Here is a 15,350-nt window from a genome sequence, read left to right on the forward strand (position 1 = left end):
AAAAGCATTTAAAGGAGATTTATGAGGTAAGTTCATTTACACAGGAAGTAATGGATCAAGTGGTAGAATATGATGGTATACCAATGTTTGAGCGGTATTTGGACAGGCACGTGAAGAGGCAGTGAATACAGGGATACTGGCCATGTCTCGCCAGGTGGGATTGGCTAGATTTCTATCATACTTGGTGCAGAAACGTTGGGCCAAGAGTCTGATCCTGTATTGTATTGCTCTATCTTCACTATATAGCTGGCTATGTACATTCCATAGAAGTGCTTAACAGTTTTGCGAATTAGTACTGCCAAGTGGGTGTCTTTTACTGAAGAAGCACATATCAAAAATGTGAAGTTCAGGACATTGAGGCAAATAACCTCTTCCTCAATGTCAACAAGTCAAAGGAGATGGTTATCAATTTTAGAAGAGCTTGTACTAATCACACCCCGCTTTGCATCAGCCGCACAGCTGTGGAAACTACAAGCAGATTCAAATTCTTGGGAGTGCACATCTCATATAAACTCACATGGTCGCAAAACACATTCTGCACAATCAGGAAAGCTCACTAATGCCTCGACTTTCTGAGGAGGCAGAAGAAAGGTAGACTGTGCACACCCATACTCCTGTCCTTCTACAGAAGCACAGTAAAGAATTCCCACAAGCAAGCTGCATGATATGGAAACGGCACTGTGGTGGACAGGAGGCCTTCACAAGGGGTAGGCAAAGCTACCCAATGCATCATCAGCACCAGCTGACCCACCATATAGTATATACAGAAAGGTGCTGGAAAAACGCCAGTCACACCATGAAGGACCCCACCAACCCTGTTTATGGACAGTTTGTCCCAATCCTATCAGGGAGGAGGTTACTAGTATCCATGACAGGACCACCGGACTCAAAAACAGTAACTTTCCCCAAGCAGTAAGGCTGATCAACACCTCCACCCACTAACCTGCCCCTTCATATCCCCAAGCACACGACTTTATTATTTCCTGTCAGTCACCTTATATACAGACACTCCTCTGTCTAATGTCACTTTATGAAAATGCAATTAATCTGTGTTGTAAACTATCTTATGTATTTATACTTATTGTACTTTATTATTATTGTGTTTTTTAATCTTATTGTGTTATTTCTGAGTTCCATTGGAGGTGGAGTAACAATTATTTCATTCTCTTTTACACTTGTGTGCTGAAAATGGCATTAAACAATCTTGAATACAGTACATAAAATTTTCCATCAATTGATGATGACCTAGGTGCCTGAATATCTGATTTGCCCCATTGGATCAATCTCTGATTCTCAAAATATAGCTTTCTTTGGCTTTTTGGTTATGAATAATACAGCTGAATTTGAGTGGAATTCCAAGGAGCCAACTTTGGGACATTTTATTTATTTCTATCTGTGCAAGTTTTCTGACTGTATATTTTGGTCCATTGACAGTTAGGAGCTTTATACAGCAAATCAGATGCTTTCAGTTGCAAAGAATTTATTGCTGCATCTCGATATTTCTTTGCAGTATGTAATCTCTTAACTAAATCCAATTGGTTTCCATGGAATTGTTTGATATGAAATAAAACACTGGCACTTCTGTGCATTGTATTTATGCAGCTCTACACAGAATCTAAAGCACAAAACCCAGTCACTGGGCCCAACAGGTATTTACTGAGGTTTTAAATTAAGTGTAATTCTTTGTCTCTTTATCTTTTTTTCTTCTCTTTCATAATCTGCATGGTTTACTTTAGTTGCCCCATGTGACCTTAAATTCCACAACTTTAATATTTTGCTAATATTTTGTTTTGATCTATTAATTTCTCTGCTATTGATTCAGTCATGGGTAAGCAGTGCTTCTGAATCCTTTGTTTATAATAGAGACACAACATCCAAACTGCAGCAGTTCAAGGACTGTTTAGGAAAATGTCTAGTTTGGTCTATGTGAATGGCATAGTGCTCTTAAGACTGCTTGTGGTCCAAATTTCCAAGGTCCCAACTTGCTACAAGGCAAGCATAGAGGAGAACTTGTTGAAGAAGCATCTAGAACAGGTTGCCATGGACCCCTTGCTTAATGGTGTTAGTCTGTGGCATAAGAAAGGTTGGGAATCCTTGACTTAGAAGAACTTTTCTCCCAAAGCTCTTTCCCCAAAGTTAGTGCCCTGGACTCCATTTGATAATATGGTTGCAGTCTTGTTGCTACCACTGTCTGTTAAGAGGCCATTTACGAGCTGATAAACAAACAAGCCTCTGGAATAGATGGATTCTGTGCTGAAGTTCTAAAAGTGGTTGGAGAAGAAATTCATAGAGTCGGTTACATTAACTAGAAAGAGGAGAGAATGTCAGGAACTCTCAGAGACAACATTGGCATTCTCTCAGGCTAATATTCTTGATCAAATCTGGAGATGTGCTCAACCGGTTCCAATGGGCGGGCCACATTTCCTTTTTATATGTTTGACACAAGACCTCTGAAATGGGCATTCTGCTTCAAGCTCTGCCATGGCTGGACATTTCTAGAGAACAGAAAAGTTTTCAAGATTGCTTTCAAAGCTTACTCGGAAAAGAATGTAACATCTTTACTGGCATGTGACTGCAGAGGACTGCAGACATCCCACCTCTCCCGGAAGTTCTGGGAGTCTCCCGCATATTGATAGTGGCTCCCTGACGCCCGGAAATTATATACAATATCCCGGAAATAGGTTTTTTGAGAGGGAGATGGAGAGGGAGAGGGAGAGGGAGGTTCCTGATTGGTCTCTCTTCGTGCTAAGTGTGGTCCCCAACCACCGGGCCGCGAGGAAACAATATGATTTAGCAATATGAAACGATATGAGTCAGCTGCACCTTTCCTCATTCCCTGTCACACACTGTTGAATTTTAACGTACACGAGGTCATCAGTGACCCAAGACATGCAAAGGAATGGGTCAGTGACCCATTTGTGAATGTCCCCGGTGAATCATCCCTGTCAGCGTGGGAAAAAGATCAACTCCTCGAGCTTGCAAATGATGGTGGGCTGAAAAGTATGTTTGACATAACATCTCTGCCGGCATTCTGGATCAAAGTCAAGGCTAAATATCCTGAGATAGCCACGAAAGCACTGAAAACGTTGCTTCCATTTCCAACATATTTCTGCGAAGTGGAGTTTTCTGCAATGAATACAACGAAAACTAAATAGCGGAATAGACTGGACATAAGGAACCCCCTTTGAGTATCGCTGTCTCCCGTCACCCCTCGATAGGACCGTGTTGCTGCAGGAAAATAAGCCCAGGGCTCCCACTGGTTCAACGACATTGGTGTGTTGCAATGATTTTGTATGTTCATATGAGGAAAATATGCGCTGTGTGTTTAATATCCAAACGTTACTTAAAATGTTATGATGCTATTGACTTCTAAGTGACTTATAATTCAGTGGTCCCCAACCTCTGGGCCGCGAAGAATACAGCGGTGGCCGGGACACACCCAGCACATCTTTAAAAAAATAGCTGAAATAAACAAGCTAATTAATTAGGTGCCTCCCGGCACGTAAATGTCAGCCCAGACCAGAGGCGATTGCCGATTGCGTTGTCTCTGATCTGGGCTGACATTTACATGCCAGGCGGCACCTAATCAATTAGCTTGTTTATTTCGGCTTTTTTCTTAAAGATATGCCGGGTGCATTCTGGCTACCGCTGTACCGCTGCATTCTTTATGGCCCGGAGGTTTGGGACCACTGTTATAATTGACATATCACTACATTCATGCGAGGAAAATATGCGCTGTGTGTTTAATATTAAATTCATTAGATAAACCCCTTTAGAAACAAAATTGACTGTATTAGCCACTTAGAAGTGACTTATAGTTGACTTATCACCTATATTCCGGTTGCGTTTAACACCGAACCGCACCCCCCCCCACCCCTCAGTCGGCCGGTCCGCAATATTATCAATATTAAACCGGTCCGCGGGGCAAAGAAGGTTGGGGACCCCTGATTTAAACTAGCTGGCTAGCTGCCAAGGAGCTACGCTATTGATGTCCTACATGATGAGGCCAAACTCCCTGTAGACTTGCTTAAGATTGTAATAGAATAAACATGATAATATAAGTACATATTTTAATGTAACATTTGCTGCATATACCCAACTTGGTTTACAGATTAGACAAAATCACTAAACAAAGTACTACATACACCCTTGGAGGTCGACGGGGGGAGGGGAGGGATATGGGGTTGCGTGGGGGCAGGGCTGCTACCTCCCTGAAATGAGTTTGTACAAGGAGGGATGTCTGGGACTGAGAAGAGCATCCAGGGCAGCTCTGAGATCCTTGTCTGTCTTCACTGGGGGCATACAGAGGGAATTTATAATCAGCATAACCAAAGCAACAAAACCCACCTGCCCCATCTGTGGCAGAATCTGCAGGTCCTGCATGAGTATCGTCAGCCTTCTCACAACGCATCACTGGAGTGGAAGGAAATTATCCTCAGTCTCAAAGGAAGAAAATTTAAATTAGTAATATTTCCAACTTCTGTATTCTTTTCTTCTAGATTTGTGGATTTGTCTGTAATTTTTAGAATTTAATCAACTTTCTTGTTTCTTTTAGGATGTTAAGTAATTATTTTCTGAGATCTCTTTTCCATTTAGTATATGCTACTGTTGTCATAATAAATGCTAAAAGTTAAAATAGTTTTATAATCAACAGTAACATTGTAATTACGTTCAAAGAATAATATCTCTGTAATGCTGTACTTAATACTTAAAGCCTTCTTGAGACACGAATGAGATGTTTTTCCTCAGTTCTCAGGGTGTTTTGGTGCTGATACTGACCGTCCCTAGGTTACACACAACTACTTATGATGAATTTATGTCACTCTGTATATACAAACAAATTCCCATTGTTAAATTCAAATAAGAACCAGTCTTAGAGGGAAAAAAATCTGTTTCCCACAGTCATCAGATACCATTGTTTGTCAGGAACACACGCTGCCAGTTTCACCACAGGAAGCTACTTAAAAGAGTTGCTTCAGACATTGGCGAGCAATCACTTCTATCAATACTTGTGCAACCGTTCTTTATTAAACAATGTGCTGTCCACTGTTATGCCAAACCAATCGAAACCTATCATTGAGTGTAAGACATCGTGATTCTATTCCATTGTAACTAGGCATGGGAAGATAATAAATATGCATGTTAATTGGCCGTCATCAACTCCATTTAATACAGTACCTTGGAGCTATGTTGATCATACTGAGTACATTTGTGCCTTTTCAACATAGGCAGAATTGGCTTATGGCCAACTGTAAAAATGGAATTCATTCGTAACCTGGGGATGGCCTGTAGCCGTTTATATTTTAACCCCCGCAAAACCGCTTCATCTTCGTCTGGATTAACTGTAGTGAGGATACAATTTTAACAGTGAAAATGCATTTATTTTCAGGTTATCTGTCTCGGGATAAAATAAATAACTGAATCAGTAACCACTGATAGCCAGTTCACTATTTTGTTAGGCCTCGCAAGAATGATTGAAATGTCTTCCTCAAGGCAAGACATGTTATTGAAATACCAATGACTCTGCACCGTTAAGAACCTGTTAATATGAGCCCCACTTCTGTCCACTATTGCTTTCACGAATGTTTTGTCATTGAATTTTAGAAAAATTATTCCTCCTCCTTCAATATACCAGCAACAGGGAAATACTTGCCAGTAGTAATTAGGGTCCCGTTGCTTCTCCATTAGGAAATGCAGTCTAATCAGATAATCTCATTCTCGTTGTTTGCATCACACACCATCAGCTGCCACTGGGAATAATTAGCCTCTTCAGGAATCATCATGAATGGCCGTTTTGCAAAATACAGTGTTTAATTTCTCCAGAGTTTCTATTTCCCAGAGATTTAATAAACTAAGCAACTGATGAATGTATAAAAACAATCAGCAAGAGAGGGATAAATCAAACACCTTTGAAGATTTAGGCGTATTGTATTTTAGTTTGCTTGTCCGATATTCTGCAAAACAAATTTATATAGATAGATGTCATTTAATTTTGCTAACATATTTGTGTGGGCTTTAAAGTCTCCAAACTATTTCCATTAGTAGTAAATCACAATCATTAGGCTTCCTTCTCTGAGAACATGGCACAGCATTGCATAGGAACTGGCCCTTCAGCCCATGATATAATATAGAACACTACAGTACAGGCCTTTTAGCCAACGACGTTGTGCCGACCTTTTAACCTACTTATACAGCAATCTAATCTCTCCATCCTATATTACTCTCTATTTTCCTATCATCCATGTGCCAACCTAAGAGTTTCTTAAATGACCCTATTGTTTGTGCCTCTACTATCATGCCTGGCAGGGTGTTCCACGCTCTCTCTACTCACTGTGTTTTAAAAAAACCCTCTATCATCTCCCCTATACTTTTCTCCCCCCGCCCTCCGTTCCTGTCACTTCTTCTCTGCTACTTGTCCCACGCCCCTCCTGCCGTGCTCTACCCTCACCATTTCCAATATTAATTTGCTCCCTCCAGATTTACAAACTCGCTCTCTGCTCCATGTTGACAAATACGCAAAAATCTTAGGCACTATACATTTATATATATGCATGCACATACACACAGACACACACACACACACGATCTGTCCACAGTACTGTATATAATAATATACAATATACTATTTATATAAATTAAGCTAATGATTCTAATCCCTTCTTCCTATATATGGTCCCTTCTATACCTATTCATATGCCTATTCAGGATGGTTTTAAGCAACTCTATCATATCTGCCACCACCACCACTGGCAATACATTCCAGGCACCTTCCACTTCTTATGTGATAAAAACAAACTTGCCCTGCCTCCTTCTTTGAATGTTCTCACTGACCTAGTATTAAGCATTTCAACCCTGGAAATACAAACCAGCTGTTTTATCTCTATCTCTCATAATTTTACAAGCTCTGTCAGGCCTCTCCTCAGCCTCTGTCATTCCAGAGAAAACAAACCTAGTTTTTCCAACCTCTCCTTGATAGCACATTCTCTCTAATGCAGGCAATGTCCTGGTGAACTTCTTCTCCATCTTCGCAATTGCTTTACAGCAATCGCTGGTTGGGGTTCAATTCCTGCTACTCTCTATAAGGAGCTTGTACGTTCTCCCCAAGACTGTGTGGGTTTCCTCCAGGTTCTCTAGTTTCCTCTCACAATACAAAGACATATGGGCTAGGATTAGTGAGCTGTGGGCATGCTAAGTTGGCATTAAAACATGATATCACTTGTGGGCAGCCCCAGAACAATCCTCACTGATTTGATTCAAATATACAAATATTTCAATGCATATGTGACCAGTAATACTAAGCTTTCTTTATCTTTTTCCATTCTTTTTATATGGAGCGACCAGTATTTTTTTTATCAAGTAATCAAAATAATGTATATGCAGCAAGGGGGATATCAAAGCTTTACAGGAAAATATGCTCCTTATTCTTGCTTTAAACCTTCTTGTAAGTTATCTGCAATGTTCATCTCCTGAATTATCCAGGCAATTTCAGTAATGGAATTCATGATATGAACTAATAACTTAATCTGTCAAACAACAGAGGGAATGTTTCAATATAAAAAGCTTCTTTTGAGGTGAAACTTAATATAACATTAAGGGCTTTTGTATAATCCATTGATGGGGTTCAAAAAGTAATTTCAGCTTCTAAGAATGAACATTAAGCGATGACCACTCTCCTCCTTGAACATCCAAATTAATGACTGTAAAATTGCAAGTTTGTGAATAAGATGTGGTGTTTTTTATATTATATTCTCATATTCCTATTCTTGTTATGTTGCGATCTGTCAGCTCACTGAAAAAGTACTAATTGTAAAGGCATTTTTTGGAAAACATTTTGTTAACCATGCTGTAAAAATTTAATGTAAAAAGCCTTTCTTGGTTCAGAGTTCAGAGAAGCATTACCATTTGTGTAAATGATTTGCCTATTTTTATGCACTGACCCTCTTGTGGTTAACCAGGTCCTTATTTTACAGGCCATGATTTCTGTGCGGAAGGACATGAATGTGGTGAAAACTCAAAATGCTGGAATCTGAACACGAAAGCGGTCTGCATGTGCAAAAGTGGTTTTGCACCCATACAGGGCGACACTGCGAATTGTGAAGGTGGGAGGTGTTTCTTTTTTGGACCTTTTTGGTGTTTTCAAGCCTATAATTGTGGACAAGAATGCAGAGCGGTTTGGCCATGGCTTCAGGCAGCTCTGAGTTCTGCAACTGTTTGTGTTGTCAAACTCGGTTGTGAGAAAGGCAGAATTGTCTTGGTGAACGACTGATGGAGTAGTTTGAATGGATGTCAACATGATGGTAGTCCTTTCAAGAAGTGGTGTTAAGTTAGTGGCTTGAAGATTTGTCAGTTTGTTCATGGTCTGAGGTCTTTTTCATTCATTGTTGGATATGGTTATCAGTCCCGTTTATTACTTCACCCTGGCTGTCTTCAAGAAAGTAGTGACAAGCCTTCTTCTTGAGTACAACCTACTGTTGTAACATGTTATGTGATCTTTTACTGTTGTTTATTGGTTAACCAGGACTCTATAGAATGGATAAGCAATGTAAAGTCAGCAACGTGATTTCTATGTATTTTGTGGTCAGTAATTAAACCAGATTAATACAAAAAATTAGCAGCACATTTGAAATATTGTAACATCGATTGAATTATCGTGCTTTAGCTATTGAAATTCGGAAACTGCACTGGAAATTTTCATCTGTCAATGGTTTTGGCACAAGACAAAATGAGTTCTGAATGAGAGGAATTAAATAAGAAGTTTTGCTACTTTGCAAATTGATTGCCTATTTCAGGTAGAAATTGCTATTTTGGAAAATTGTACTTTGTTTCTCCAGAAGCAAGCTCTAGTTCTTTGATTGATCTTGATCTCTAGTTCTCTAGTTCTAGTTCTTCTAGTTCTGCTGTTCATTCTCTCTTTCTGTATACTCATACTATCAGCTACTACACAGTATTGAGAAGTAAGCTGGAGCAATAATGTTGCAGTTAACAAACAATAAGTAATGGTTGGAATAAAATGTGCAACGTTTAAAAATTTCATCTTGGATATAATTGTGTGAGTTGAGGCATGCTTACTGAGTACCGAGTTATTCTCAGGTAGTCTATAATGTTCTGAAAGTATTTCATCACAGTATTAATAAAAAGCTGGTGTAAGATGAGTGCTTATTCAAAAGATTTTTTAAAAGATAATTTAATTCACAGTGAAAGGCACATAACCAAAAAGCAACATTTCTGATGCAATAATGAAGAGTGTTTCGGGAAATGTAACTGGGATATTTGTGTGGATCTGATAACAAAAAGATAATGAAAGAATAATTCTCAGAACACTGCTCTATTTTGACCAGTCCGACTTCTACAGTGTGGGTCTCCTCGGAGTCTTCCAGTTTCCTTCCTCATTCCAGAGACGTGGGTTAGAGTTAGTAACTTGTGGGCATGGTACTTTCACACCAGAAACATGGTGATACTTGCGGGCTATGCACAGCATATTGGACCGTGTTTGTCATTAATGCAAAATGGCACATTCAGCTGTGTGTTTTGATGTTTCAATGTACGTGTATCAAATTAAGCTAATCTATAAATCTTTACGTCATAACAGTTAACCAATTGAGTGCATCTTTCTTAGGGCAGCACGGTAGCGTAGTGTTTAGCACAATGCTTTATGGTACAGGTGACCGGGGTTCAATTCCCACTATTGTCTGTAAGGAGTTAGCATCTTCTCCTGGGTTTCCTGTGGGTGCTCTGGTTTCCCTCCATAGTCCAAAGATGTACCGGTCAGTAGTTAATTGGTCTCTGTAAATTGTCCTGTGATTAGGCCGGGATTAAATCGGGGGACCACTGGGTGGCACGGCTCTAAGCAGCCGGAAGGGCCTATTCTGTGCAGTGTCTCAATTAAAAAAAAACTTCCTGGCCTCCATAATGAAATATTATGAATGTGTCCTAGGGAAGCTTCACATGGTTTGGGGAAGGAGAGTCAGGAATTTAATTGCTGGCATTTAGAACTTCGCAGCTGACTTCTATATAACAGTTTCAATATTATATACAGTACTCAGCATGGTCATTCGAAAACTGGAGGAATAATGCAATGTTATTGATTCTCCTTTATAATTCAGTCCAGACATCTTGTTTGTTTATAGCCGAACAAACTGTTGCCTTGAAATTCATTGATATAAGTGAGATGAACTATGGGGGGAGAAAACAATTCACTGATTCTACACTACTTCAGATATATTATAACTACTCAGGGATGAAATTCTAGGGAGAGGAACATCGTTGATATTTATTCTCATTGATGCTGAACAATTCTAGCACTTGGATTTCCAACCTCTACAAATTTTGCTCCAATGACTCAGTAGGTTTTCACAAATGAAACGAAATGTGCCTTTATGTTTAATGAAATCTGTAACACATGTTATTGAACTCCAAAGCCTACACATAAGAGCGCGCTAAAAAACTTTCTGTAATTACATCATCATGTCAGACCACCCTCTTAGAGTGAAGCCCCAACTCAATATTGGTGGTTGTGAATTATGTACATTTCAGTTACGTTATGTTACGACTTGACTTATAACCATATAACAATTACAGCAGGGAAACAGGCCATCTCGGCCCTTCTAGCCCGTGCCGAACTCTTACCCTATCCTATTGCCACCGACCTGCACTCAGCCCATAACCTTCCATTCCTTTCCTGTCCATATATCTATCCAATTTAACTTTAAATGACAACATAGAACCTGCCTCAACCATTTCTGCTGGAAGCTCGTTCCACACAGCTACCACTCTCTGAGTAAAGAAGTTCCCCCTCATGTTACTCCTAAACTTTTGTCCTCTAATTCTCAACCCATGCCCTCTTGTTTGAATCGTCCCCACTCTCAATGGAAAAAGTCTAACCACGTCAACTCTATCAATCCCCCTCATAATTTTAAACACCTCTATCAAGTCTCCCCTCAACCTTCTATGCTCCAAAGAATAAAGACCTAACTTGTTCAACCTTTCTCTGTAACTTAGGAGATGAAACCCAGGCAACATTTTTGTAAACTTCCTCTGTACTCTCTCAATTTTATTGACATCCTTCCTATAATTCGGTGATCAGAACTGTACACAATACTCCAGATTTGGCCTTACCAATGCCTTATACAAATTCAATATTGCATCCCTGCTCCTATACTCAATGTTCTGATTAATAAAGGCCAGCAAACCAAAAGCTTTCTTCACCACCCTATCCACATGTGATTCCATCTTCAGGGAACTATGCACCATTATTCCTAGATCCCTCTGTTCTAAAGCATTCTTTAATGCCCTACTATTTACCATGTATGTCCTATTTTGATTAGTCCTACCAAAATGTAGCATTAAACTCCATCTGCCATCTTTCAGCCCACTCTTCTAACTGTCCTAAATCTCTCTGCAAGTTTTGAAAACCTACCTCATCATCCACAACACCACCTATGTTAGTATCATCTGCATACTTACTAATCCAATTTACCACCCCATCATCTAGATCATTAATATATATTACATTGGACCCAGTACAGATCCTTGAAGCACACCGCTACATACCGACTTGACTTGACCCTACACAGCAACACCTCCACCCCCCCCCCCCGGAATTCATTAAAACCAGCATTGTAAGCCTGGCTGCAGGTCGGATGAGCCACCCCGGCTTGGGTCATGTGCTGTAAGGGTGGAGGAACAGCTGGGGCCTCTGGCTCGCCCAGAGGTACATTGACACGCTCACAGTCATGGCCTGATGCCGGGGCGTGGCAGCGGAAAGCTCCAAATCTTGGTGGGCTGGTTTAGAGCAACCTACCGAAATATATTCAGGTTTCCCCCTCTTATCTATGATAAAAGTCTTTTCTTCACATTCCAAAACATGCAACAGGCCACTGTAAGGGGGCCTAGGGGAAGTTGGTGAGCATCATTGTGGACGGAAACAAACGAGCTGAATGTAGGTCAATGACAGCCCAAAAGTGCTGTAAACCATGATGGGAAATAGGGATAGGTGGAAAAGAATCAAATTTACCGAGGATGGTGGAACGCTGCAGAGAGACTAACCAGGCGGTTGTGGCGTTGAGAATGAAATCACATGGCACTTGTAACGGCTGCCAATATACCAACTCAGTCGTGGACGACTGCAGGTTCAGGACCCACTGGAGATGATAATGTTAACACTCATCCGTCAAGGAGGCCCTCAGAGCAGCCATTAAGGAGCAGTGAAACCGCTCAAACAGGCCATCGGACTGGATGACCTAATCTGAGGTTCTGGGTTATCGCAGCACAGAGGTCTGAAATGAATAGGGAACCGCGATCAGAGGAAATATCAGACGGGGTGCCAAGCTGAGCAACGCAGGTGCTGATGAACTCCCGAGCTTCGTCTGCAGCCATTGTTGATGCTTAGAGGGACGACCCCTCTGACCACGAGGTGGTACGGACCACCATGGTATGAAGATGCGTGAAACCGGGGGCCGGGTGGGGTGTTGGGGGGAGAGAACTAACAAGGTCCACTTTGATATCATCAAACTGTTGCTCAGGGACATTAAAAGGAGCCAACGGCACCTGAACATGATGGTTAATTTTTGCCTGCTGGCTCTTCACACAGCCTGCAGTCCAATCACGCACGTCCTTTCTGAGGCTGTCCCGAACAACCTTTACTGCAGCCAGTTTCTGTAAGGCCTTCTGACCTGGCTGAGAGAGTCGAAAATAGTCAGTCTACAGTTTGCACGATGGGATGAGGGTCACTGGTTGTGACATTGCATAGGAGAGACGCCCAAAAGGTGCTGTACACCATGATGGGAGATAGGAATAGGTGAAAGGGAATTGAATTTACCAAGGAGGGTGAAATCCAGCTTCCCTGAATTTAATGTCAGCCATCCACAGGCCCGTGACTGCTGTTCAGTAAGCCTGGACCTCTGGGTCGGTACCTTGTCGGCTGCCATGCCAGCATAGTCAAGCCCTATGTGTACGGTCTCAACAGCTGGCTGTGAGAGGCAATCAGCCGTGGTATTATTTATCCCCTAGATATGTTGTATGTCCGTCGTGAACTCAGATATTTAGGCTGGGGTATTGCTGCCAAGTAGACAAAGGGTTTGATATTTTGGCCATTGTGTGCACAAGGGGTCTGTGGTCAATGAACGCTGTGAAATGGTGATCCTCTAGAAAATTGAAAATGGCAGACAGCCAACTGGAGACCAAGAAACTCATGGTCAGATGTGCTATACTTCCTTTCAGGGGATGCTGCTGCCATTTGAAGAAGGCGAGTGGCTGTCACACACCTCCAACCAATTGTTGGGTGCATAGCACCCACAGCATAGTCTGAGGCGGCAGTAGTAATAGCCATTGGTGCACTGGGGAGCAAGTGTGCCAGTAGGGTCTCATTAGAAAGAGATTGTTTGGTATCACCAAATGTGTTGGTCATATCTGCTGACCAGTCAAACACTTAGTTAGGGGTATTGCCTTTAAGCGCACTATACGTGGGGAGCATAAGTTGAGCAGCTTGAAGAATGAGGAGGTAATAGAAGTTCATCATACCTAAAAACTCCTGTAGTGTTTTAGTAACATACATCAAAGTTGCTGGTGAACGCAGCAGGCCAAGCAGCATCTATAGGAAGAGGTACAGTCGACGTTTCAGGCCTGACGAAGGGTCTCGGCCTGAAATGTCGACTGTACCTCTTCCTATAGATGCTGCTTGGCCTGCTGCGTTCACCAGCAACTTTGATGTATGTTGCTTGAATTTCCAGCATCTGCAGAATTCCTGTTGTTTGGTAGTGTTTTAGTAGTGTGGGGCCGTGGGAAATCCATAATAGTGGCTACTTTTGATGGGAGGGGTTAAGCACCTTCTGCGAAGAGACGATGGCTGAGAAAGTCAATGGTTGACAACCCAAAATGGCATTTAGCAGGGTTAATAATCAATCCATGTTGACTTGCGCGTCTCAAGAAGTGTGTGATGAGATACGTGTTCGTATTTGGATGTGCTGGTGACAAATATGTCATCTAGGAAAACTAAAGGAAAAGCTAAATCTTTTACTTTAGAGTCCATCAAACACTGGAAAAGGCTGTGCTGCATTTTTCAGTCCAAATGGCATGTGCAGAAACTGAAAGAGGCCAAACGGGGTTATCGCAGACATTTTGGAATATCCTTCCAGCACACAGGCCCCTGTTGATAGCCCATAACTAGATCAACTTTGGGAAAAGTTAACTTTCCAGCTAACCGTGCTGAAAAGTCTTAGATGTGTGGGATCGGGTAACGATCAGGGTTGTTGGCCTTGTTAAGTCGTTGGTAAACCCCACATGGGCGGCAATGATTGAGAGTGGAGAAGGCGTAAAGTGGAGTGGTGAGACAGGGATCAGTAAGCCCCATCACTGAGTACATTTACATGGAATGCTGCCACAAGAAAGTAGCATCCATCATCAAAGAACGCCCCCCCCCCCCAAACATCCAGGCCGTGTCCTCTTCTCGCTCCTACCACCAGGCAAGAGATACGGAAACCTTTGGTTCCATACCCTGCATCATTATCTTTATCACCCTACAACAATCAGGCTCCTGAACTGGTTTGAATAACTTCAAGCAGTGCTACTCTGAGTTGGTTCCACGACCTACAGGCTTGCAAGAGCTCTTTACAATTGATGCTCTCAGTATTGGTTTTATTTGCACAGTTTGTCTTCTTTTGCACATTAGTCATTTGTCGATCTTTGCCTATCTGTAATTTTTTGTAAAATTCTAGTAAACACATTTTTCTTGTAAAGGCCTGCAAGCAAATTAACCTCAAGGCAGCATATAGTAGCACGCATACTTCGATAATAAATTTACTTTGAACTTTGATAGGTGGATTGACGGGGAAGGTGAGGGATGATGAACAGTGTTGCCAGATGGGAATGAGGTGTGAAGTTTGGAGACGCAGGTGGCGGAGGGGCAGAATCAGACAAGGAAAATAAAAAGAAAACACGGCAGATGTGGGGAGAGGGAAGGGTAAAGATGGAGTTAGAAAATGGAGGGTGAAAAGCAGGGCCATAAAAACCCTGGAATCTGAGAAGCAAGAAGAGTTATTAATGGGAACGATGAGGATGGAGATGAAGAGCAGATGGAACCAGATGTGTGAGGGGATCCAGTGGATGAAGTGTGAGGGTAACGGGCTGATGGAACTAGAACAGGCAAGGAGAGGGGAGACTGTAAATACTGTTGAATGCAGCCATTGGGAAATCTTTTCCTTATCTTTATAAGAGTGAGCATTGAATGCATAATGGAAAAAACAATTGCAGTGTCTGATAAACTGTAAAGCAATAAAAATCCCAACTGCTAGTTTTAAGAATGTTCTTGAATGATAATATCTTCTATTTTTTCACCTTCCAATTGTTTCTTTTCT

General features: G+C 41.5%; 1 protein-coding gene across 8 annotated transcripts in view; it reads left to right on the plus strand.

The window, feature by feature from the left end:
• Window positions 1-15,350, plus strand: part of LOC134353612 (protein kinase C-binding protein NELL1-like) — a 1,036,586-nt gene that overhangs the window by 304,176 nt on the left and 717,060 nt on the right. For all 8 annotated transcript variants that reach the window (XM_063061731.1, XM_063061736.1, XM_063061735.1 and 5 more), the window contains exon 12: window positions 7,971-8,099. In XM_063061731.1, coding sequence (XP_062917801.1) covers window positions 7,971-8,099 — 129 coding nt within the window. The remainder of the gene's footprint in view (window positions 1-7,970; window positions 8,100-15,350) is intronic.

This window comes from Mobula hypostoma, chromosome 11 (assembly GCF_963921235.1).
Source record: "Mobula hypostoma chromosome 11, sMobHyp1.1, whole genome shotgun sequence".
Classification (NCBI taxonomy): Eukaryota; Metazoa; Chordata; class Chondrichthyes; order Myliobatiformes; family Myliobatidae; genus Mobula; species Mobula hypostoma.